This window comes from Protopterus annectens, chromosome 2.part0, assembly GCF_019279795.1.
Source record: "Protopterus annectens isolate FY-2018-M chromosome 2.part0, PAN1.0, whole genome shotgun sequence".
Classification (NCBI taxonomy): Eukaryota; Metazoa; Chordata; order Ceratodontiformes; family Protopteridae; genus Protopterus; species Protopterus annectens.
The window spans coordinates 1,333,339,144-1,333,364,631 of NC_056728.1; the positions used below are offsets into that span (position 1 = coordinate 1,333,339,144).

At 41.2% G+C, this 25,488-nt stretch overlaps 1 protein-coding gene across 1 annotated transcript in view; it reads left to right on the forward strand.

Annotated features, from left to right (window-relative positions):
* TOPAZ1 (testis and ovary specific TOPAZ 1) overlaps nucleotides 1-25,488 on the forward strand; it is a 1,272,938-nt gene that overhangs the window by 950,272 nt on the left and 297,178 nt on the right. Inside the window, exon 14 of the mRNA XM_044060400.1 lies at nucleotides 10,961-11,114. Coding sequence (XP_043916335.1) covers nucleotides 10,961-11,114 — 154 coding nt within the window. The remainder of the gene's footprint in view (nucleotides 1-10,960; nucleotides 11,115-25,488) is intronic.

The window sequence follows — 25,488 nt, forward strand, 5'->3', positions numbered from 1 at the left end:
GATTTCTGGCAGGCTCCTGCAGCATCATTCTGGTAATGAGGCCCTAGACCATCCCATGCAATGCATGCTGCTTTCGTTGTTCCACATGTCATATTCCGGAGAACATCTTGATCCTCTCCACACTTCATAAATTTCAGGATGTATTCTCCTGTTGCAAATGATAAGTTGTGTGCAAGGAGAGACACAAAACCAACCTCTGCCTCAACCACCTTTGTACTTGCTAAACTCTGAGGTCCAAAGAAATCCACCATAGATCTTCAAGCTGCATGCTTGCAATTCTGCCTGTGTTTCTCACTGTTGGCATGTCATTGCAGATCATGTCGGCCCCCATGATGGATTGTGAAATCCGTGTTACAAGTCTTGCAGAAGACATATTTCATTCCACGCCTACTCATAGAAAGCCAGTCAAAGGCACTTGCCCAACTTGGCTGAAAAATTGTGCATCTTCTCTTCTTTGGGGTGCGATCTGTATCTACATCCCTGTCCTCATTGTAATATGGGCAGTCTGTACCTAGCAGGTTTGTAAAACAGTGGTGTTAAACAATGACGAACAAATGGGGCTATAGTGCAGAAAAGAAAATTAGAAAATCTCCTCAAAAGCAAAGATATGAGACAATAGGGCCATAACCTACCCATATCACTGGAATTTTCCTGACTTTGCACCCTCTTCTCTTGCTCATCTCTGCTCCTTTTGTTTACTATGAAGGCCTGCATGATCCGATTATTCACTTCCTTGCTTCAACAATGACACTTTCACTCCTCTGGTGCTCACTTGCCCACCTAAACAGTGTTGCAGAAGGGAAGAGTGACTTTCATGACATTCAGTACTCTCAAAGCACCCTTGATTGTATTTCAAAATCCATGCCAAGGATAAACACATTCAGCTTAACAAATGCACTTGCAACACACACACATCATGACAGTACTACTTGCATTTTACATTCAGCACTTTAGATGTGTTCTACCCCTGTCCTACAGCCCTTTCTGGGCCTGGCAAAAGTGCCTAAAAAGGGTATTTAAAACCAGGGCCCTCTGTACTTTTACAAGAATGTGCCATTTAAGACGTCATGCCTTAGAACAGTTATGACCAAAGAATGCAAAATCAAGTTACACTCTAAAGTTCTACCAGAAAACAAAGCCGGATACTTTAAAGCATCTCATTACTATGAATAACTCACTTTTGACATCCATGCTGTCATACCTCGCAACCTCTTAGTGCAAGAAATCCGGACAAAGCCCAATGTACTAGGGGGGCAAGCAGCAAAAAAATAGAGACACTTTAAATGTTGCTCTGATAAACTTAGAAATGTTGCTCTTATAAACTCTTGGCATACAGTTTCTGCAAAAAAATTGGCAATTACATTCAGAGATGCACTAGGGGGACAAGCAGCACGAATGCAGAGACTTTAAATATTGTTCTTATAAACTTAGAAGTATTGCTCTTATAAACTTAAAAAGTTGCTAAAATAACAGGGCCTGTCTTGGCATACAGTTTCTGCTAAAAATGACAATTCCTTTCAGAGATATACCAGGGGACACGCAGCACAAACAGAGACACTTTAAATATTGCTCTTATAAACTTAGAAAGTTGCTAGAATAACAGGATTTTTCAGAGATGTACTAGGGGGACAAGCAGCACAAACAGAGACACTAAATATTCCTCTTATAAACTTAGAAAGTTGCTACAATAACAAGATCTGTGCTAGCATACCAGTTCTCAAGCAGAGATAACCATTGCAGCTAAAACACTTAACCTCTGCCTATGTAAACAGCACCAGCAGCTTCCCTCAATGCAACCCAAAGACTCCACAGCAGCAGCATAAATAATCCACAAAACAAACTGATGATCCTGGTTGTCCAGCTCCAGCAGGCAGCAAATAAAACCTCAGACTTCTGACCAATCTTGATCCACCAGAGTCCTTCAGCTCACTGACTCCTCTCCTGACAGGTTGGCCTCCAAATCCTGACGTCCCCAAACCATAGCTGCTCCTTCCTTCTTCCCGAGTCCCGATCTTCTTCCAAGAAAGTTGTTTTCACAAAAAGTAAAATCCCTGATTCCTGGAAGCCTTTTTCAAGCCATTATTTTGGAGCGAAAATGCTTCGCTGGTATTTGATTGGCCTGTATTGGGGAGCTCTCATTGGCTCATATCCCCTGAGAAGCTTTACTTGATTGGCTGTAAATGCGGTCTATGAGCCAATCAAAAACTGCGGAGCACAGCTAGCACTATGTAATGTGGAAGGACAGCAGAGCTATGCATTGGTTTGTATACTGCGATGCCGATTGGCAGTAAAAACCAGTCAGAATCTGTGTAGCGGAGCCACAGCTGTTCAGTGCGGAACAGAGGAACAGTGGTTTCAATCGTTGTTAAATGCGGAGCGTTCCTCATAATCCGGAGCACTTGGATGCTTAGATCAGAGGCAATACGATGTAAAACATTACTGTAGCTTTGTGTCTATAATTCTTCACTTCTAAATAAATATTTAAAAAATGTTATATTGAGCAGATTTCTCACATATACACTTGTAAAGAAGTTCAAACCTCTTCTCGTTGTTGCCGCGATTCAGGCACTTCCTGCTTTCACAAACATCAGTGATGAACTTTGAACTCTTGTGGGACCTGAATTTTTATCAAAACAGCTTGGAAAGCAAGCAGGAAGTAAAACAGGCAAGAATCAAGCAGTTTCACACAACTAAATCATTTTTTTTATCTCAAGCTTTAAGTGCTAATTGCTTCATAAATGATCTGTAACAGGAATGTGTTATAAAAGTAACAAAGAAAATACAGTTGCCAACACATTAATACTTTCTGTTAGCCTATTATTTAGATCTGACATTCATTTAACCTAGCAATGCACATACAGAGTAAAATGAAAACAAAATTCTTATCTTGTATTGTCCTAAAGTTACCAATTCTGTTAATTATAACGTAATGTCATTCTCATACAGGAAATATTTCTTTAATATTTAGACATAAATTTCTAAGATTAGTTTAAATGAAATATATTAAGCATTTCACTATAAATGTAATAAGACTATTTATATTCCCTATCATATAAAATGTTTTAGTGTAAAACATAAATACATACTTACATATGGTTTGAAGCTTAAAGTCCTAAATAAATCATTTACTTAGAGCGTAAATCTGTTGTTTCAGAAAAAATTAAGTTATGTACTCACCATAATGTTTCATGTGTGTCAAGATCGCCTTCATTCTTAACTGGTGGGTTCGGAACTGATCCTCGGTTCCAACTTGGCCGTTTCTAAAAGCTCGAGGTCTTCCACTGGCTTGTCGCTGTATCCCTATCCCATCATGCCCTAGGAAAGCTCCCCAGATCTTGTTTGCCGAAAAACAATATGTAATAGTAAAAGTTATTCAAACTTAACAGCAGAGGAGGAGAAGGTCGGAGAACATATTTTTCCAAACTTGACCACTCCGTCCTCCAGGAGCCAAAGGCTGGGGGAAGGAGGGTGGGATGTAAGAATGAAGGCGAGATGGACAACACACATGGAACATTATGGTGAGTACATAACGTCTTTATGTGATGTTGTCCTATCTCGCCTTCATTCTTTACTGGTGAGACAGCGTCCCTAGAACCCACTTTCTTGGGATGATCACAGGAGAATATTCTTCAGAACAGTAGACCCAAAAGAGGCCCTGTTCCTGGAGGTCAAATCCTCTTTTTAATGAGTGATAAAGGTATGAGGCCTTGCCCATGTTGCAGCAGCACAAATGGTGACTTTTAGTAGTCTAGCCCAAAAGGCAGATGAGACTGCTATGGCTCTCATAGAATGACCTTTAACTTTAAAGGGTAGATCTTTGTTATGAGATTTGTATGTGAAGGTAATGCAGTCTGATAGCCATTTTGAAAGTGTGACCTTAGACACAGGAGCACCTTTTTTAAATTCTGAAAAGGAAACAAACAATTGGTCATATATTCTGAAGTCCTTTGTCCCGTGTAAGTAGAAGCGTAATTGTCTATGTACATCTAGTTGATGTAGCGCATATTCTGCTTTGTTGCCATAGTTAGAAAAAAAACACTGGTAGTTCTATGGACTGATTTAAATTAGACTCTGACCATACTTTTGGTAGGAAGGATGGGTTTGTTTGAAGGAAGAGACTGTCTTCATGGAAAAGCATGTAGGGGGCTGTATCGATAAAGCTTGCTACTCTGAAACTCTTCTGGCAGAAGTGATGGCAATCAAGAGAATCGTTCTCCATGTCAAGAACATTCGACCACAGGATGATGCAGGTTCAAAGGGTGGGAGAATCAAACAGGATAGAACAAAGTTTAGGTCCCATGGTGGTAAAGGGGTCTTAATGGGTGGTCTTAATAAAAAAGTGCCTTTTGGAAAAGCTTTGCATAGTCTGTGGGACATCAGACTTGGATCTAAATGACTTTCTTGAAAATTAGATATTGCTGCCAACTGAACTTAAATGGCAGCTGCAGCTGCACCTTCATTTAACAGCTTTGTCAAAAATTCAAGAATAGAACCTATGGGAGCGGAAAAAGGACCAATGTGGTTACTTAATGCCCAAGAAAAAAATCTTTTCCATTTACTCCTGTATAATCTCCTCATGGAAGCCTTATGGGATGAGATCAAGATATGCTTCACAGATGAGAAAAGGTTATGGAGCCTGGCTATATTTGGAATTGGTGTAGCCAAGCTGGCAATTTGAGGGTTTGAAGAGAGCGATGGAGCAGGATGCATGACTCAGAAGGTCCGGATCTGGGTCCAGAACCCACTGCTTCTCCTGGAGATGAGGCCAAAGCAAGGGGAATCAGATTTGACAAGGCCAGTATGGGGCGATGAGAATCAAAGTGCTTCCCAATGAGCTGGCTTTCTGAAGAACCTTTGTATCAGGAAAAAGGGAGGGAAGGCATAGAGGAGACCCAAGGGCCAGTCGTGTACAAGTACAGCCCTTGGTGACTCCCCTAGAGGGGGGGGGCAGGTTAGGGCAAAATAGCTGCTGCATTTGGCATTCATGGACATGGCAAAAACGTTGCAGCAAGGATGGCCCCATTTGCAGAAAATCATTTCCGCTACTTCCAGTTTTAGGGACCACTCGTGAGGCATCAGAATTACTCTGCTCAGTTTGTCTGCTATCATGTTGGATTTGCCTGGGATGTCTGTTGCTATCAGAAAGCATTGGGAGGAGTTTGCCCATTGCCATACTCTCAGGACCTCTTGACAAAGGGGGTAGGTTCCTCCTTGTTTATTTATATAGCAAACAGCTGACATGTCTGTCTGTATTGCAGTAGTTCCCAGTGGAAGAGAGTCTTGAAGTGCTTGCAGCGCTAGAACCACTGCTCTCATCTCTAAGACATTGATGTGCAAAGGGGCTTCGTTGTCCTACCAAGTGCCTTGGATTGTCCTTCCCAGATAATGCCCCCCCCCCCATGCTATCTGGGAAGCATCCGTGGTCACTGTGGCTAATGGCTGGGGGAGAACAAAGGGTTGACCTAATGTCACATGAGTGGAGTGAAGCCACCAACAAAGGTTTTTTTTTTTGCAAGATTCCGTTATCAAAATTTGGTGGGACATGGGTAGTTTTTGCAATGACCACTGAGTGAACAGTAGCCACTGTAGAATTCTCATGTGCAGACGTGCTAATGGAATCAGGGTTATTGCCGCTGCCATGGTTCCCAAGACTTTCAGAACTGTTCTTGCTTGAACCTTCCTCTTGGACAGTAGGATTTGGACCTGATGTCGTAGGACTTGAACACTTTCTGGGTGAAGTTTTGCCATCATTTTTGTTGCATCTAGATCTGCTTCTATAAAAACGATATGCTAAGATGGCAACAATGCAGATTTTTCATAATTTATCTTGATTCTTAAATGAGAGCAGAGCTGTAAAGTGGTGTCTCTTATTAGTAGATGCTTGGTGGTGGAGGTTAGGAGCCAGTCATCTAGATACGGAAACACTCTGAATCCTAGACGTCTCAACTGATGCATGACCACTGCCATACACTTGGTGAACACTCTGGGGACTGTAGTGAAGACCAAAGGGGAGAGCTCAAAACTGGTAGTGCCTGGCCGCCAGCCAGAAGTGCAGATGACTCCTGGATGGCCCGTACATTTTTATGTGGTAGTACTCATCCTGGAGGTGTATACAGCACATCCAATCATCTTTTCCCAGAAAAGGGAATATTGACTGCAGTGTTACTATTCGGTACTTCATTTTCCTTACTGATTTGTTCAGTCTGCTGACATCCAGTATGGGTCTCCAGTCCCGTTTTTTTGGAACTAAAAAGAACCTTGAGTAAGTTCTGGATCCTGTTTGGTCTGCGGGGATTGTTTAGGTGACTCTTTTGTCTAACAACTTTTGAATTTTTAAAGTTGTCTGTTCCCTTTGACTGGATATTCTTTGTGTTTGGGACGGGGAAGTAAAAAGGTATAGAGTAGCCTCTGGATATTATGCTGTGTACCCACTTGTCTTTTGTTATTTCTAGCCTGGCTTCTGGGTGCAAAGATAAGCAGCCCCCGACTGCCTCCAGAGAGTCCCTGTTCCCCTGATTCTGCGGACCCCCTCTGCCACGTCAATGGCGTCTCCCATTACTACTTACCCCTCTGCCCCTTTGGGAAGAGTCACCACGTGTGTCATGAAAAGCTCTCTAGGATTTTCGGAACCACATCTTTCCTCCTTTTTGACCTTTTGGGTAAGGTCTAGAAGGTAGTGAAAAATGGACTCCCACGGTAGAGAGAGTTTTTCCTTCTTGCTTGCACCTGGTGAGTGTGTCCTTAACTCTTGGCCCGAAGAGAGATGAGCCATCGAAGGGGGCATTAACAAAGGTAGAAAAAAAAGCTCCGCAGAGTCACACTTGCGCATCCAGGAATGTCCCCTCAGGGGAAATTCCTGAACCCGCTGCCCTGCTCGCTCCATCTGCTGTGTAGGAAATAAGCCTCATGGAGGAGTTAACCACAGAGTTTAAAGTGGAGAGCTGAGAGGAAACCTTGTCTGAAAACATTGCAGCTACTGAACCTTGTAGAGCATCTCCTAGCTCTTTCAGGAGATCTGCAAACTAGCAAAATAAGTCAGATAATTCAGCGATCTGAGTGCAAATGTCACTGAAAAGAACATGCACTTCCCGTATCTGTCCATCGTCCGAGACTCCCTGTTTGGTGGATGAACAGAAGAGGATGTCTCTGAAAGCTCTTTTTTTTGTGGCTGCTGCCACCATCATAGCATCTTCTGGGAAACCCTTGGTAACGAATTCTGTCTGCAGGCACAGTAATAAACTTGTTTGGCCACCGAGGAACATCTTCCACTGAGTCTGGAGACTCCCACGCCTTTCAACTAACCACTTGCATGAGCTTGTCGAAAGGTGGAGACACCCAAGTGGCAGAAGGGTGAGACGCAAAAGCCTTCAGGTATACAGACTCATCCTCAGAAGGGTTAATGGGCTTCCGGCCACCTCTCTGCTTAAGGATTTCCAGGATGTCTGCGAAGGAAACATCCTCAGAGGGTGACCGTGGGGACCTTTCTGACTCATCGAGGTCTGTATCAGAAGTGATGGACTCCTCTGGGGAGTCTAAATGCTTCCTCTTACAAAGTCTCTTTTGAGGGACCTCTTCAGAAGGGTATTGTGGAGAAGTTTCGGAAGAGAGGGGTTCACCCAATGGAGTATCCTGAGGCCTAGGGTCTCTGCGTATCTGTGGATGGTGTGGTGCCGAGACAGACACCGGTGCTTTTGGGGGAAGAATGTCAGTACCTAAGAGTGGAGCTGTCTGTGGAGACAGTACTCTCCTCATCACCCCAAAAATCCCCCTCCACTGATCCAGTGATAGCTCCAGCTCTGAAGAGCCAGAAGGAATCCCGGAACCAAGGGGGTTGGCTCCGAGGCCGATGTTGGAGCTGAGCTTACCCAAACCGAAGCCCCGGGAGGCAAGTTTGGATCTGACAACTGTCCAATCTGACTCCCCTTTTCGGACCCGACCAGAGAGCATCGGCTCCTAGACTCCTCGAATTCAGACGGAACCGAGGATGTCGGAGCAGATGTCATGCCTGAAGAACCCAGAATAGGTCTTGGCACTGACGGTTCCACTACTGGGGGTTCCAGACATTCCAGCTCCTAGGTCTGAGGTCGGCTTGAAGCAAGAATTGATGTCGAAGGGGAGGTCATGGTCAGCTCCGAATCCCTCTGGTTTGGAGCCAATAGTAGTTTGGCCAACACTGATGTCTTTAAGAGTCTGCACACCACTCAATCCACATCATCATCAGAAAGACTCCTGGAGGACCGAAAGGAGGGGGCAGTCTACCCATTGTAGAAGAGGTGACTTTAAAGTACGGGAGACCAGTACCAGTTCTGGAGACCGGCTCTGTACTTCAAATTCTATCAGCACCAATGCTGAAGAAGCTGATGATGAAGATTTTTTGAGCCCACCAATCTTCGGGTCTGAAGAAGTAACTTTGGTCAGCTTTTTTGCTGACTCCGAATGGCCAGAAGAAGGAGATGACCTTTTTCCAGATTTGTCAGACTTGGATGAAGGAGACTTGGTCAATTTAGAAGTGCCCTGACCTTCTTCTAATGCTTCAGTGAAGAGGGACTTCAATAAACCTCTTATTATATGTTTGTTTTTCCTTTCAAGCAGCACTGTTGAACTAAAAGAGTGGGAAGTAGAACAGGATTCTAAACAGTATACACAAATAGTGTGTCCATCTGTGATGGACATGTTTTGGTTGCATTCATACACTTCCTAAACCCAAAGGGTTTGCTTTTTTTATGTTCCTTAGACATAATGAATATATTAAAGTCAATAACAAGTATAAGAAGGTATCACTATACTCTAAATCTATATATATATATATATATATATCAAACAATTATAACTATATATATATATATATATATATATATATATATATATATATATATATATATATGTATATATATATATCTGCCGTTTTAGTCAGAAATAAGCAACAGGAACAGCAATCTTACTTATTAACACTGTCTAATTTAAATAAGTGTGTAAAACAGGCTTTAACACTAAAATTTAAGCCGAGATAGGGAGTAACACAGGCCTGAGGAAGAAAAAATGACGGCCAGAAGCAAAAAGAAGAGCAAACTCTGTTAAACTGAGAGAAAACTACTTAAACTCTAATTGCTAACTCAATAGCCAGAAAATAGCGACTATATTAATAATTAGAATAAAAAGTTATTCAGCTTAGCAAGAGCCAAAATGGAAGCACCCAATCTGTTTAGCAGCAAACAAGATCTGGGGAGCTTTCCTAGGGCATAATGGGATAGGGCTACAGCCACGAGCTAGTGGAAGACCTAAAGCCTTTAGAAATGGCCGAGTTGGAACAGAGGATCGGTTCAGAATCCACCAGTTAAGAATGAAGGCGAGATAGGACAACATCCCATTAAAGATTCTTCAGTTAGAAAATACATGTCATTTGTTTTCAAGCATTTTAACTTTAGAGGCAGTTTTCCATGAATTCAGTTCGCTCTGTTTCTTGAGGGATGTAGCATTCCAGTGCATTTATTCAGTGTCGCTAAGGATTTTATTTTTTCTTAACAAATGTAGATGCCTCATCCAGTGTGTCAGATACTGTAATTCCTTCAGAAAGAATACTTTTAATCTTTGTAGGAAACACCAAAGTAGCTTTAATGTTGTTATTTTAAGTTCTTTAATCAGTGGCAAGCAGGATTTCCTTTTACTCATTACTTACTGGAATAGTCATTGTCAAATCTGATTACGTGCCCACCTATTTTAATAGGCTGTTTGGACCATGCTGTTTTTTTAACATCTGGTCTTTTCCTATGCTGGACTTAAACTTAACTATTATTGAATGTGGTGGTGAATTTTCCTTCTTTTAATGTGATCTCAAGGATCTGTGTACCCTTTCAATCCCAAAAGAGAAAGTTTTAGGTAAGTTTACCATTTTATGCTGCCAGGTTGTTTTGTATTGTTCTCTTTATATTTTTCAAGTATGCCATAAATTCTGTCTGTCTGTTTTTCTGTCTGTTTTTCAAATCATCAGCTTTATCTGTGCCAACTATTATATTCTAAAAGGAGTTCAGTCTGAGACTCGCCTTCAGTTATTCTCTCTTCATGATCATTTAAAGCTTCTTCGATGCTGCTGATTTGGGGTCTACTTCACTTTATCGCATGTTCAGAATATCGAACGGCAATAGTGTCGTAAATGCCATACATTGAAAGTGTTGTTGCGGGGTCATGGTACAGTGGGGATGAGAAAATTTGCTCTTTCCTCGCTGTAGTGTGATCTCGGAGTTGGTATATATAATTAGCGGGGGGTGTAGCCCCCCACAAGAACAGTTTTGATGTACGGCATTTTCGATGTTTATGCCGTTCGATATTGTCATCTTTCGACAAGAAAATATAGATGCTCTGATTTGTGCGCTTTGTTGCCTTATAAGAATTTCTAAATGTTCCATCTTCTTTCTTGATTGTTCTTTGGAATGTTCTGTTTTAGTGTCCAGTTTTCCGATTTTTAGTAATACATTCTTCATTTTAGATATTAGTGACTGGATATCTTTTTTTAACAGAGGAATCCTGAGTACTATTTTTGAGTGGCTCATGTTGAAGTCTCTTCTGTCTTAACCAAGCAGATGAAATTTTGACAGGAAAATTACAGCTTTTGAAGAACATAAAGCAATAGTTCTTTTTTCTTACTATTAGTTAATATAAATAGCTATCAAGTATCTCCAAATTCTATTTTTTGGTTAGATTTTTCTGTCAGAGAAAAGTTTTGAATCACAGAGCTTTCACCAGTTAACTGCTTTCAGTTAGCCATCTTGCCACACCCCCTCCCTTTATCTTTTTGACAGGTGGAGCTAAATGACAGTTTCAGGTAAGAGTTAGAGTTTGCCTTAAGGCTGGTATTAATCAGTAGATAGTGCATTAATGATGCCACAATTTGAAGAAATGATGTGGCCAAGTAGCAGCTGTAAGGAAAGACATGTTTATTAAAAATATTATTTTGTTGGAACAGGGAAGAAAAGTGCTGGATACTCTTCGTGAGCTACACATATGTTTTAAGGCATTGACATGTGACGTCAATGTTTCAAGATGCCAGCTTATCAACATGGCTGTTGAAATTTACATGGAAACTGGGTACTTAGATGGTGCAGTCTCAGTACTAAAAGGTAGGTTGTTTTTTTTTTCATGTTTGTCTTCACCCTAATACTGTATTTAAAAAAACATGCATTAAGGACATCAGTTAAAATAGAAGCATTCATTCTGTACACGAGGGGAAGTATTGCAGTGCTGTGGGAAGCTGGTTGCCTCCTTGTGTTGCTTGGCAATTCTAATAATTAAAATTGCCAAATTGTAAAAATTAGCTTATTCATTGTAGTTTTCAGCATATTGAAGAGTGAAGGAGCCTTTGGTAATTCCTTATGGAAGAAATGGATGATGCAACTGAATTTTAACATTTTAATGATGAAGTAATCCATGGTTTGAAGCAGGGTGAGTGTGCTGTTTTACAGCCATGCAAAAACAAAAAATGATGCAGTTAAATATCACAGAGTTAACAGATCATTTGAAAGAGGGTTGTAAACTGCAAAACCTTACCAGATTATTTGTGGCATATTGAAATGTTTGGATGAATTAGAGTGGAAGATGCAGAATTCATTCACAATCGGACCTGACAAGTGTAATCATAAGAAATACAAGGCACTTGAGTCCCAAGAACATTTGTCTTGCTGATACCCACCCTCATGGTCCAGTCCCTTCTCAAAGTGGGAAAAGCAGGTCAGCCCCAGAATAAATTCATGGCTACCCATCCAGTCATCAAGATTTAAGCTAAAGGATGCTGGAATGTTATTTTGTTTAACTTGCAGGGGAAGTTTGTTCCAGAGATGGGTAGTCATTGAGTGATAAATTTGTCCCTCCAGGGCACATTATTTATCTGTTGATAGAGATTTCGATATCTAGTTCTTGTATTAGTGAAACTATTTGACTTGTAAAGATACTGGAGTTCAAGGAAGATAGGGTCGCTAATGTCACTGAATACAAGGCATCGAAGCGTATAAGAAACCAAGTAAAGAGAGAGCACTTCAAGATAAAAGATACCTTGATGTGACTATGACACTCAAACCCTCTGGAGTGAACTTTCCCTAGTGTACTCTTTGTGTAGTAAAAATGGACTAAAATTAAATGCTAAAAAAAATGTGTAATCAGTTTTGGTAAACAGCTCACCCCCTCATCATACTGCATAAACACACCATTACAAAATGAAAATGTCAGGGATTTATGTATTTGAGCTGATAGCTTCCCCTGTCTTGACCATCATGTCACAATGGTTGAAAGAAAACTCTTTTATTTAGCCCAGCTAATTGCCAAAAGGATATCATCAAGGTCTAAAAAGGTAACCACTCTCTTATACTCAGCATTGGTCAGGCCAGTTATTGAGTGCAGTGCCCCATTTTGATTTTGAATGCATTTCACTAAGCATATCAAATAATTAGAAACACCCAAAGGTTCTTAACCAAAAAGATTACATGCCTAAAGTCCCCTGAGCTACCAAGAGAGGCTGGAAGTGCTATCCCTTTATTCAGTGTCTTATAGACTTTTGAGGGGATATCTATGTCTTTCTTACTGCACCATTAAACATCCAGTTGTCCTGGACTCCTGTTTCTTTGCAAATCCAATATAATCACCAGTACTAGAACCAGGAACCTAAATCTTCACAACAGATATATAAATATTGTTGAAGGGACAGATGTCCTTCCATATCATTGTTTCAGTATTCATAACCTATGGTATCTCCTGCCAGGGATAGCCCTACATCCGGCCAGTATACCAATCTTTAATTCTTAGTGTCATAAGCATTCTCCCTGTGTCAGTGTAGGGCATAAAGGTGCATACAGGTGCTCCAAACTCAGAACGTCTTTGCCACCAGTCCAAATGGCATAGTTGTACGTTTGTCTGCAAGCCCTTTGCTGTGCTGATTATACCAAGCTTTTTGCAGATAAGTACCCCAATGGGGTTTCTTTTCATTTCTTTTATAGTGCATTTTGAGAATTCATGTCATGCAAGAAAGGGAAATGGTTTTGGACGCAGATGCCCCATGAAGATTATTATGACAACTGCTTTGTCTTGGCATTTCTCAGAGCCACACACACTGGTGTCTTTGTCAGGGATTTGTGCTGAAACCTCTTTGCATCCATCTGTCTTCTCTTTCCATTTATTTTAAGAGCCAATGCCCTAAGTGGTTGGCTCAGGGTACCATGGCTGAATCCACCCACTCTGAGATACAGCCTCCTCCTAAGAAAAAGGCCAAGACTTCAGGTCTGATACTGCTACTGTCCAGCCTCTGACGGATGTCTCAATCACCGTGGATGATACCCCTGAAGGCAGCTCACTGCTGATGTTGGTTCTCTCTGCTTTGACCCTGTTGAAGGATGACATGAAACTGATGACTCCCATGTCCTACAAAGCTTTTACAAATGTCCACTGCAGAGATGGAGGAGGAAACATAACTAATCATGTCGAAAGGGCCAAGGGGGATTCCTCAGATCCTAGTTATAGAGGAAGCACCTGGTACCCTGATTGAGTCTAGACAAGGTTCAGAACCAGATAGGTTTGTTAAAAGTGATGTCCCCCATTAAGAAAAGATAGAAGACTAAGCATTTTTCAACCACTCCCAAAGATCCTCTGAAGGAATGGCAGAATTTTTGCTCAGGACTTGTTTAATGCCCTGATAGTTTTGAGATCTCCTCAGGGACTTTGGTTTCTGCCCCTAAGAGATCTAGGGAACTTGATTCCTCTGCTGAGGAATTAGACTCAAATGAGAATTCCTTTGCCTACTTCTTCCAAATGCCATCACCCTTGAACTGTGGCTCTGAGGGGGAGTCCTTATGTCCTGACTCCCCTTTATAAGAATTATCCTTTGGGGATACAGTGGTTTACATAATGGAGCATTTTGAGTGGGACTGCTCCCAAGTTTCTGACATTCAGAAAAGATACTATGGATTATTGCAGATTAACTCACCTAAGCTTTCTGCTGTCCCTCCTATTGTGGTTGCTCTCTTGGATACTCCTTGAGCTGCTGCTTTGGCTCCTGATTCCCAGCCTTCTGCCCCTAAGAAGCCTGACCATTTTTATAAAGTGCCTGAGGCTTTCAAGTTTCTTTACAAAGGTCCTTCTTCTAACCCTGCTGTGGTCTGTGTCTCTGCTGATAAGCCTTCTTGACTTTTGCCTTCTTATAAGGGTCTTCTCTCAGACAAGGACAGTTAAGCTACAGAGACTGGGGAAAGTCCACAGTTATGCCACCCTGGCATTTCATGCCATTAACTATCAAACACACACAGCCAGGTGTATTTTATCCCTTTTTTCTCAGCTAGGAGAAATTCTTATTCTGAGGTGAAGTCCACTGTGGTTTCTTTGGCGAGATCCACATCTCGGATGGCTGATCATTCCATTAAGTGTAGTTACGATGCTGCTCATGCCTCCTGTAGAGCTGCTACTTCAGGCTCTGTCATGAGACAATATTCCTGGCTTCATCTTCAAGCTTTGCCTGATGACAGTAAGGTTAAGCTTCTTCATGCTCCCCTAGATAACCAAAGTCTGTTTGGTAGTACCGTGGCAGATTTATTTAAGACTTTACAGGGCCAGGACAAGGTCACAAAGGACCATAAAAAGATATTTGTCTCCCATTTCTAGGTTTTAGAGGAATTATGTTAATAAAACTGCCTTTGTTCATAGACAGCCTTCCAAAAGTAAGAAAGTCACTAGGTGTGTTTTGTTTTCTGACAAGCCAACTCTGTCTAGACCTCAAAAAACACCCTTTCAGGACAAATCTGCCTCCATCTGACATTCTACCTTCCCTTCCTCTTGGCCAACTTTCCTTGTCTCTCAGACTTTCTCTGCCACTCCCTGTTTAGCAACAGATTACTTCAGACTCTTGGTTTCTTACAATCATCCATTAAGGATACTTCATGGTTTCGAAGTCTCTTCCACCCTTTTCTAGCATTCCTTGACATCCTTCAGTTCAAATTCTACATTTTTAGGGGGTTATTGCAGTGTTTACGAGATCAGAGCACAATTCAACCTGTCCCAGAGGCCCTTGGGAGGGTATTAGGTTTTATTCAAGGGTGTTTCTGGTCTCTAGAAAGGAAGGGTCCTAAAGGCCTGTTCTAGATCGTTCCTTTGCGAATACTTTCCTCAAGGTACCCACCTTCAGGATGCTTTTCCTCCAGACTCATATTTAAATAAAATATAAATTCTTCGGTCTCCTGTACAGAACCTTTCCAAATGATAAAAATATTGTCCATGAACGAACATAAAGGGACCAAGGAAGTTATTTTCCCATTGCAGTAACATGATGTTAGCAAATATTGGGGAACATGATGCCCCCATGGCTACCCCCTTCTTCTGCCAAAAATATTTGCTATCTAAGAACACAGAATTGTTCTTAAGTATAATTTCCATAAAAGTATCACAAATATCCCCCTCTTCATTACTCATATCAGTATATTCAGCCATAAAGTCATGGAACCAGTCCAGACCCACATCATATGGAATAACATTAAATAGATTAACCACATCCACTGTTAAAAAAAATAATTCCTGGAATAACACTTACTTTCTTCATTTTACTTAAAAAAATCCCATGAGTTCTGGCATAGATGTTGAAAAGGTTTAAGATATTTTTTCAACTTAAAATCAACATGTTTTGCAAGGGGTTGTGTCTTGGATTTGCCAGCAATGACTATAGGTCACATAGAAGGATCAACCATGTCCTTATGCAACTTAGGGATACCACAAATGTTTGGGACCACAGGAAATTTAACATTCAAAAAGGAGAACAATGCAGGACTAATTTGCTCTTGCATAACTAAATCCTATCATAAACAATTTTTCTATAGGAAACATTCACTGCATGCAATGTTGAAACTTCATAAAAATCATCCTCATTTAGAAGCGCATACATCTTTTGTAAATATTCAGTTTTATGCATGAACACAATGCCCCCACCTTTGTTAGGTTTCATAAACCTGAATTTCTTTGTTCTGACTTAATTGGTGCAGGAGTGTACTCGCTGCCATGGTTAAATTAAAATAATTTTCACCAGGTTTCCTTTCTGCTAACTTTCAAAATTCTATTTCCGAACGCCTCTCAAAAATAAAAAAAAAGTGTGAAGGTAAAGGGAGTTGTATATACTACTTCTTACCAATCTATTTGGCACAAACTCAAAATTGTTCTCTCTGAATTTCAATTTCAGATTAAGCTTTGTAAGATATAATTTCAAATCAATAATCAATTCCAGTAAGTTGACTGTAGTACTGGGTACAAAAGTATGTCCCTTACTCAGCAAATCTGTATATTTATGCCCAAAAGTACAGTCACTATAATTGTAAATAGAAAATTCATCTGATGAATTATTGATAATGGACAGTCCAACATTAATACCATCATCTCCAAACATTTGTGTTACCTCCTTCTCTTGTTCTGATATGCCCGTTGTTAGTTTTGCTGATAGCAACTCTGTTCTTTCCCGTTCTGACTCATTGGACTCTGTACATGCTGGTTCCAATTCTGCAATCATTCCAACCACCTCAGAGGTACCTGCTCTAAAGGGGGAACTGCGTCATCTCTAGTATTGCCACTCCCTTCCACTGTCACTGTATTTTGATTGGAGAATTGCATCACACCTCAAAATGTCTTTGGTTGGGGATAAGCTTACCCATTCCTGTATTCATCCTGGTCCCAATTCAATTTTTTGTTCTTTCTTTGTTTTATAGCCCCAACAATCTTATCAGTTTTATGAAACATACTGTTATATTGGTCAATACTGAATTGGAAAGCTAAGTCCATAGTAATTGATAAATCTAGTTCAGTAGCTTCCATCATGAGGGTATCAGTAGCCCATGCATTGTGCTTAATAAGAAGTGCTAATAACTCAAACCCCTGTCTATCAAAGAGTTCCAGTAGCTTCTTGTGTAAAACAGAGTTCGGGATTAATCCGGATGGAAACCACCAGTGCCGTAACCCTTTAGGCACTATTTTTAACTTTTTTCAATTTTGAAAATCCCAATGAAGTGATGGTAAAAATAAAGCATTTACCACTGAGATTAACACAGATGCAGCTTGAATAAGAGGAGAGAACTGTCAGACAGGGAGCAAATTGATCCTACTGCTAAAGAAATAAAAGATGAATAGGAAGAGTGTGGATTTGTACAGTAAACAAGGAATGTCTATGCACAGTTCCCCGGAACATTATCAGTAGAACAATATGATGGCTCTGCTTGAATTATGCAAACTACATAACAAGGGATATTATCAATAAAGTGTTCAACTCTACCCAGATGTTTACCCAGTAATATTTAGGACCGGATAAACCTCTCTGCAGGTGCCTGGTGAGCAATTATTTTTCTTCTTTATACATAGAACTAGTCTTAACAGTAATATGTTTGAACAAGCACCAGTATTGAATAGATTCTGAGATAACTTTTGAAACGGTTTGTATTTTACAACCTTACCTTTAATTTCTCTATAAACTGGCTAAAATTTCTCTCGCTATTAAATCTTTGTCACATAACTTGTATCTATTCTTAACCAATGATCTGATATTGTCACTTTTTCATCTCATCCACACATATGGAGTCCTGATCCAATCCATCAGGTCCGACTTGGCCGTTAGCAAGGTCGTGGCAACCAAAAAGCTCTTGGATACTTCCCCTTTTCCACAATTTCTCTCTCCCCATTACCTCAGATCTCGATTACAGCTTTGTGAAGACGTATTCCGATCAGCTAACTCTTGGTGTCAGGTCGTATATTTATAAATGTTTTCATTAATAATCTCTATTTTCTAATTTTTTGAGTGCAGTTTGCCTCGCTGTCTCTCCCTTGTAGCTTAGAACCCTTCTTACAAGTAACTGCTTTTTTATTTAGGTTACTTTCTCTTTGCCCTTTCTTTCTCGCCAGAAACCATTTTTTATTTATTTTTTATACAGGTTACTCCCCTTTCCCCTTTACCATCCAGGTAACTCTCAAACTACAATTATTAATAGTTTCTCCCTTCTTTGTCTATTTTCCAAAAAAAAATATATATATATATATATATATATATATATATATATATATATATATATAATATCTTTTTGCTGTCCTTTTTCCCACGTGTGTTTGAGTCATCTCTCTGCTTTTCTCATAGCAGAGAAACAGGAAAACCGTCCAGTTTCAAAAAAATGTTCGATGTGCGGGCATAAAATACCCAGTTAGAGACTCGCACTTTGTCTGTGTATGCTGCCTTGGGCCCCTTCACTTACAAGAGGATTGTGCCATATGCCATTTTGTTAATCACAGAGCTTTAGTTGAATGTAAAAACAAGCTCATTCTAAGGGGTATGTTTCCTTCAGCGTTTAGTGAGGCTATTTCTGGAGGTAAAGAGAAATCAGGTTTGGCCCTTAAAATGAAATTAGCTCATTCAAGCCCAGCTTCTTCTTTGTCCCGTAGATCTTTGGACACAGCTAGGAAGAGACGCTCTTCAGTGCCGACAGATGTTTCAGAGCCAAAGCCAAAAATTTGGAAATCATCCAGTTCTGATGATTCTGTGATCTGATCAGAGACTTCGACTTCGACCTCTACTCTGTTGGATCCAATTTCACTGGCTCTGATCCTATTTGGTATGGATGGATCAGATCTGTTGATGTCAGATCTGACATCCAGTCCTTTTAAGCTGATTTTGACATTACCAAGGACTAGGTACTCTCCATCTTATGACCCACTTCCATCGAGTGGACCATCTCCCTTTCTATCGAGACCGAGATCCCCTTCCTCCTCATCCTCCCATTCGACCAGGAGCCAAACTGAAGAAGGTGTGAAATTGATGGTGCTGAAGATTTTTATGGGTGCAGGGTATCACTAAGTTCCCCTTGACCTCGACCCTTAAGGTTTCAGGGCAGTCCAAACCATCCACGCCCCCTCTTCCTCCTCCGACTTCAGGCAAGCTGCAGAGTTCTAGGATCTGATAGGCCTGGTGCCTTTTAGCTCTGATTCGAACATGTCCCTTTCCTCAGATCACACTTTCGCTTGGAGCTCATCGGCTTTTTCGGAGTGGGAGAATTCTCAGAGCCATAGCAAACCTCATGTGAGCTCGACTCCCATATCTTCAGAGCAATCAAGGTGCCTCGGGGCTTCTGTGAAGGTAAGCTCAGCTCCGGCTTCACCCCACACAAGCTGTCTTCTGGACTGGAAGGGGACACTGTCCCAGAAACATGGTTTGTCGGATCCGGAGTCCTCATCCATTCAGGAGCAGTCAGGCTTTGGGGCCAATAGCTGCCACTGCAACAAAGAGTCACCTGCCTCCTTGGATCTGCTATCCCAACAAGATACCTTGTCTGCTTCTTCTCATCGCCAGGTCCCATAGGGACTGCAGGACCACAGGCACCAGGACACCCATCTGAGTACCCCTGACTCTTCCAGTACCTCTCCAGACTACCCCACTGAGGAAGTCCCTGGGAAGAGATTATGCAAGAGAATACATTTGGACTTCACAGAGGAGTCAGCCACTGAAGACACTGACCTCGATTAGGTTGAAGGATCCCCACAGTCACCCACTGAGGACATTTCCATTGGGGAGATTCTGAAGCAGAGGGGTGAGTGGCAGTCCTTCGCCTGAGGAGTCAGTGTGCCTGGCTGCTTTTGGTTCCTGTCCATCTACCTCTTGGGTGACTCTGCCCATCAGTGAGCTCCTAGGTTTGATCTCACGACAGGTGTGGGAGACCCCAGACTCCATTGAGCCTGTTCCCCAGAGACCAAGTAAAATTATCACCACTCCCTCAGATAGGGCTTTCTGGGGAAAAGAGGTTGAATTAGATGCCATGGTCATGACCAAGAAGGAACTCTCTAAGGAAAGTTCAACTATCCATCCTCCTAATAAGGATTCCAGGATGATGGATAGATGTGGCAAGTGTGTCTTCTCATCAGTGAACTTTGCCTTGCGGTTGCTGAATTACCTTTCACATTTTACCTGATTGCAAAGGGATCTGATCAAGGAACTCTCAGCTACCCTTGAAGGATCAGTAGCTGAGGGAGCTAAAGAGAAAGTAGCTTCCCAGTTAGCCACCCTACATTTGGTAGCCAAGTCATCCACGAGGCTCATAGCACATACAGCCAAAGGAAAGAGCAGAGTAGTGGGTTCTGGCATCTCTATGCGGAGACATGCCTGGATGCACCTTAGCAATTTTTTAGAACCTTTTAAGTCTTCATCAAAACCCCGTTTGATGGCGTGTCCCTTTTTGGTCCCAAAGTCAAAGATACACTATCCAGGTGTAAGAAAGAAGGTAAGACCCTATCTGTCATGGGCATATGTTTTTTGGCTCCTCAGAGACCTTATCCCAAGGGTCAGAGAGGCAGTGGAAAAATGTGGTTCAAAAAGTCTCAAGGGTCCTACCAAGACACGGGGTAAGTTTTCCTCCAGGGGCAGAGGGGGAAACAGTAATGGAAGACATCGCCCTCGAGGCAGACAAGGTCCACAAAACCAATGTTCCTGGGAATCTTTCTTTGAGAAGCCTTTTCAGCTCTCCTGAAAGGCCCGATTGCCCACCCCTGGAGGCAGTTTGGGGTCGATTATCCCTCCACTGCAGAACCTGACAAAAGATAACTTCCAACATGTGGGTGCAGAAGAGAATATCCAGGGGTTACCAAATTCCCTTTTCTCAACAACTCCCTCCAATCAAAAAAAGTCCCAGATGTTCTACCCAGTTAAACAGATCTACAGTCACTCAAATTTAGAAACTGCTAGAAAAAAGAGCCATCTAAGAGGTTCCCTGAGATCAGAGAGGTTTGGAACTTACAAAAGGTTCTCTTTGGTTCCAAAGAAAACAGGGACTGGAGACCAATCTTGGATCTCAACAGATTTAACAAGTCAGTTCGACATTTTAAGTTCTGAATGGTCACTATGCAGTTCATACTTCCTTTTCTGGAACAGGACGATTGGATGTGCCCTGTAGATCTTCAGGATATGTATTACCACATAAAAATGGACAGACACTCCAGAGGATACCTGCGCTTTTGGCTGGGAGCCAGTCATTACCAGTTCAGAGCACTGCCCTTTGGTCTCACTACCTCCTCCAGAGTGTTCACAAAATGCATGGCAGTGTTTGCAGCTCACCTGAGACTGGCTCATTTCCGTCTCAACCAGGCATCTACTTGTTCAAGCAAGAGACTCTGTTCTTCAGCTTTGTTCAGAACTTGGCATAACCATAAATTACCAAAAATCCCCATCTGGAACCCACTCAAGCATTAGAGTTCATAGGAGCACTGTTGGACACCAGTCAGTTGATTGCCAAACTTCCTCCTTCCAGGGTCTTAATCAGAAGACAAGCTTCAAAGGTTAATCAGAAACACGAAGGTGGCAGCAAATCATGTTCTACAGGTGTTAGGATCTATAGCTGCAGTGATTGTGTTAGTCCCTCTTGCCAGGTAACACGTGAATTCTGCAATGGCTTCTGGCTTCTCAATGGACAGTAATTCGTCAACCAGTGTCTTAACAGATTCTCATAACAAACATATGCAGAAGGATCTCTCATGGTGGATTCGTTCAGAACAGGTGGCTCAAGACCGACCATTTGTTCTCCCTCAGTCACAGGCTATACTTCCCAGATGGGGTGGGGGTGGGGGGGCATTATCAGGGAAAGACTGTCCAAGGTGCCTGGTACACAGATGAGGCCAAGCTCCACATAAACATCCTGGAGATGAGGGAGGTGCTTCTATCGTTGCAGGCGTTTCAGACTGTTCTTCCTCTGGGGACGGTAGTGATTCAATCAGACAACATGTCAGTAGTATGGTACATAAACAAAGAGGCACCAGATCTTACCCTCTGTGTCGAAAGGCGTTCAAGGTGTGGCAATGGGTGATCTCATCCATCCGCTTTCTGAGGGCAACGTATATTCTGGGAAGGTCCAACTTCATAGAGGACAAGTTGAGCAGAGCCATCTGCATGCCTCAAGAGTGGTCCCTCAACCAGAATGTAGCAGAGAACATTTTCCACACATGGGGCCAGCTTTGCTGCTATCTCTTTGCATCTCCCCTAAACAACAAATGCAGCGGCTACTACACCCTAATTCCCCCACCAGGGCAGTTCCTGAGTGGCACTTTAGTTCACGATTGTACTCCCGGACTGTTGTATGTCTTTCCTCCATTCTGATGATTCCCAGATTCCTTTAGATAGCTAACGGGTTGAAGGGCACAATAACCCTCATTGCCCCGTATTGGCCTCGACAGATCTGGTTTCCCTTCCTCTGGCCTCATCTACGGAAGAAGCCCTGGATTCTGCAACCCTTTCCGGACCTACTGTTACACCCAACAGGAATGTTTCATCCCAACTTTCACAGCCTCAGGCTAACAGCTTGGTTCCTCCAGTCCGTTGATTGTCAGACAACCTTTGCTCTCCTCCCTGGTCTGTCATATTCTAATTTCCTCCCAGAAGTCATCCACTCAAACTATATAGGAGCAAATGGAAGAGGTTTGTAATCTGGGCACAACAACACAAAATGGATCCCATCATAGCTCCCATTCACTTCATTCTGGAATTTTTGGCTCACCCTTTCAATAACAGAGCTGCAAGCATCTACTATTAAGGTTCATTTAGCAGCCATTTCAAATTTTCACATTGGGACAGACAGCTCATCTTTAATTTCCCACAAACTTTGCAAAACCTTCTTAAAATGGACCATGTTGTTAACCCCCCCCCCAAGGATCCCTCTCCTCCTTGGCATCTAAATAGTGTTCTACTCCTGATTGTTCAACCACCCTTTGAACCTGCAGCAACTTGTGATATTAAGTTCCTTTCATGGAAAACTCTCTTTTTGGTGGCTATTACATTGTCGAGCTGGATATCAGACATTCTGGCACTATCTTCCCAGCCCCTGTATTTATTTTTTTCATAAAGGCAGGGTCTGTTTGCATGCCAGCCCCTCTTTCTTGCCCAGAGTTGTTTTTCAAACAAATATTAATCAGACTATACATTTGCCTGTTTTCTTCCCTAATTTTACTAAAGGGTAAATATATACTACAGTTGTTGGATGTTCCTAGAAAGTTACATTTCTATATGCATAGAACTAAAGAGTTTTGGAAAGCAAACCAATTGTTCATTGCATTTGAAGGCCTACCAGTTTCCAAAGTTACCTTATCAAAATGGCTTTCTAGTTGTATTACCTTTATTTACACCTCAAAAGACATGAAGCCTGAGAAGTCCATTCGGGCTCATTCTGCCAGAGCTATGGCCACATCTGCAGTCTTTCAGAAGAATGCCTCCTTGGATGATATTTGTGCAGCAGCCACTCCGGCAAACCATCATACCTTTATCACTCATTACAAGTTAGATTTAGTCTCCAGGGGTAGGACCTCCTTTGGGGTGATGGTTCTGAGGAACATACTCCCGTGAGTCCAGCTGGGGTAAAAGTAGCTGGGGACCTGGTCCCATATGTGAGGATGATATGACAAACTTGACAGTTTCAGATTAAGAAGTTATGTACTCACCATAACGTTCCATCTGTATTGTCGTTTTTTTCATCTCTTCTCACATTCCTTCCCCCCACCCCCCTTCACAGGGTTCTTGGTTGAACAGGAAGAGAATCTAAATACTCCAGAAATGCTCTCCTTTAAGATCTTCTAGTGTGTTAAATACTGAAAATTTCTCCTTTCCCTATATATGTAGTTATAGTAAACAAGATCTGAGGTAATGGGGAGAGATGCAGTGTGGGTAAGGGGAGGTATCCAAGAGTTTTTATTGTCATGAACTTGCTAATGGCTGAGTCGGATCCGATGGAGCGCATCTGAACCCCATATGTACAGATGGAACATTATGGTAAGTACATAACTTCTTATTTTCATATTATGTCTAATTTGGTATGATCATTTAAACTGCACTTGTTTTTCATATTATTTTTAAAGGCTATAAAAATTATTGTTCTTAAAATGTTTTATAATACTTTGGAGCTTTTCTTACCAGGCCTCCACTAAAAATTGGTTCCTACCAAGTCAAACTTTCCTGGTAGTCAAATGTTAATGAATAAATAAATGTGTGTGTGTGTGTGTGTGTATATATATATATATATATATATATATATATATATATATATATATATATTGCTGTCTACGTAGTTAGTAGTAGAGAGTCTTTGTGTAAGGTTATTTTATGTATTCAGTAAAATAGGAACACATAAACAGATATGACTTCATTAGGAACATCAGTAAATTTTGGAGGAGCGAGGCTAAATTTGAAAGCTAAAATCATAGTGTTGTGCCTAACTCATAGCAGTTTAGAGGCATGCTTGTAGCCAATTCAAAAATTTACCCTAGGTAGATTCTTTCACTATTATTCTCTCTCCATAATATTCATAAACTAAGGTCTCAAGATAGGATTGTTGTGTTGAGCCCATTATTTTCTGGCTAGTTTATAGTGCTTACATTGGAGCAAGCATGAGCACTTTAATTGCATGGATTTATAGTCATTTTGTAATTCTGTGACACGTAATCCCACAAGATACAGAGGCAAAACTAATTTTTGTCAAGCAACTATAGCATATTTATCTTCTCAAATAAACAATTGCATATTCTTTGTCATTTACACACACACATATATATATATAACACACACTCACACACACACATATATAAATATATATATACATATATATGGAGGTTCTAGGAAGACTTGTACTGTTGTCCTAGGTATTTGACTAAAGAGACCAGAAATATTTTAATAGTTTGTAATTTATTATCCAAATCTGTTCTTTTCCATATTCTAAGGTTGTCTGTAATAATTTTTACTTCCTCCCAAGACTCCTTAATAGAATGAGATAGTTATCCAGTCTGAAAATTAAAACTGTGAAAAAATACATTGGTCTCTCAATTTGGATAATCATACTACCCATATGTGTACGTGGATTGGACACTCTAAATTGGCCTTAGGCGTGAGTGCATGCGTGTGTGCCCCTTCTGTGGAAGGTTGGGTGCCGGGCTGGCAACATGACACTGTAAAAACTCCACTGCCAATCATGTGCAGACAAGGTGATCATCTGTGGCGACCCCTAACTGGGAAAAGCCGAAAGAAGAAGATACTACCGTATGCCAGCAAAGAAGAAACTTGAAAGTAAGAGAAAAACAACCAGAAAAGGAAAAGAAAAAAAACTCTGGTCTTGGAAGAATTGCACATCTGCTCAGCAAAAGACGGTTCATTTTTCAGCTTTGATGCATGAGATTGCTTCCATCTATTTAGAAGGAAAATAAATCAAATGCACACAGACTTTTTTTTGTTTGTTTTTGAAGTAAGAGAAATATTTCAAGTACAAGACTGGACAAAAAAAAATAAAATAGAAGAAGCTTTAACTGGCTGTCCAAATGAATTAATAAAACTGGAAAAATTGGACGTTGAAATGAAAAAAAGGCTGTCTGAACATGAGGCTTTTCAAGAAAAGCACTTTCAAAAAAGAGTTAGAAGACAGATGATCTAAAGAAATGTTGAGATTTTCTGCTGTACCAGAGAAACTGGAATACTGCGGTGGTGGT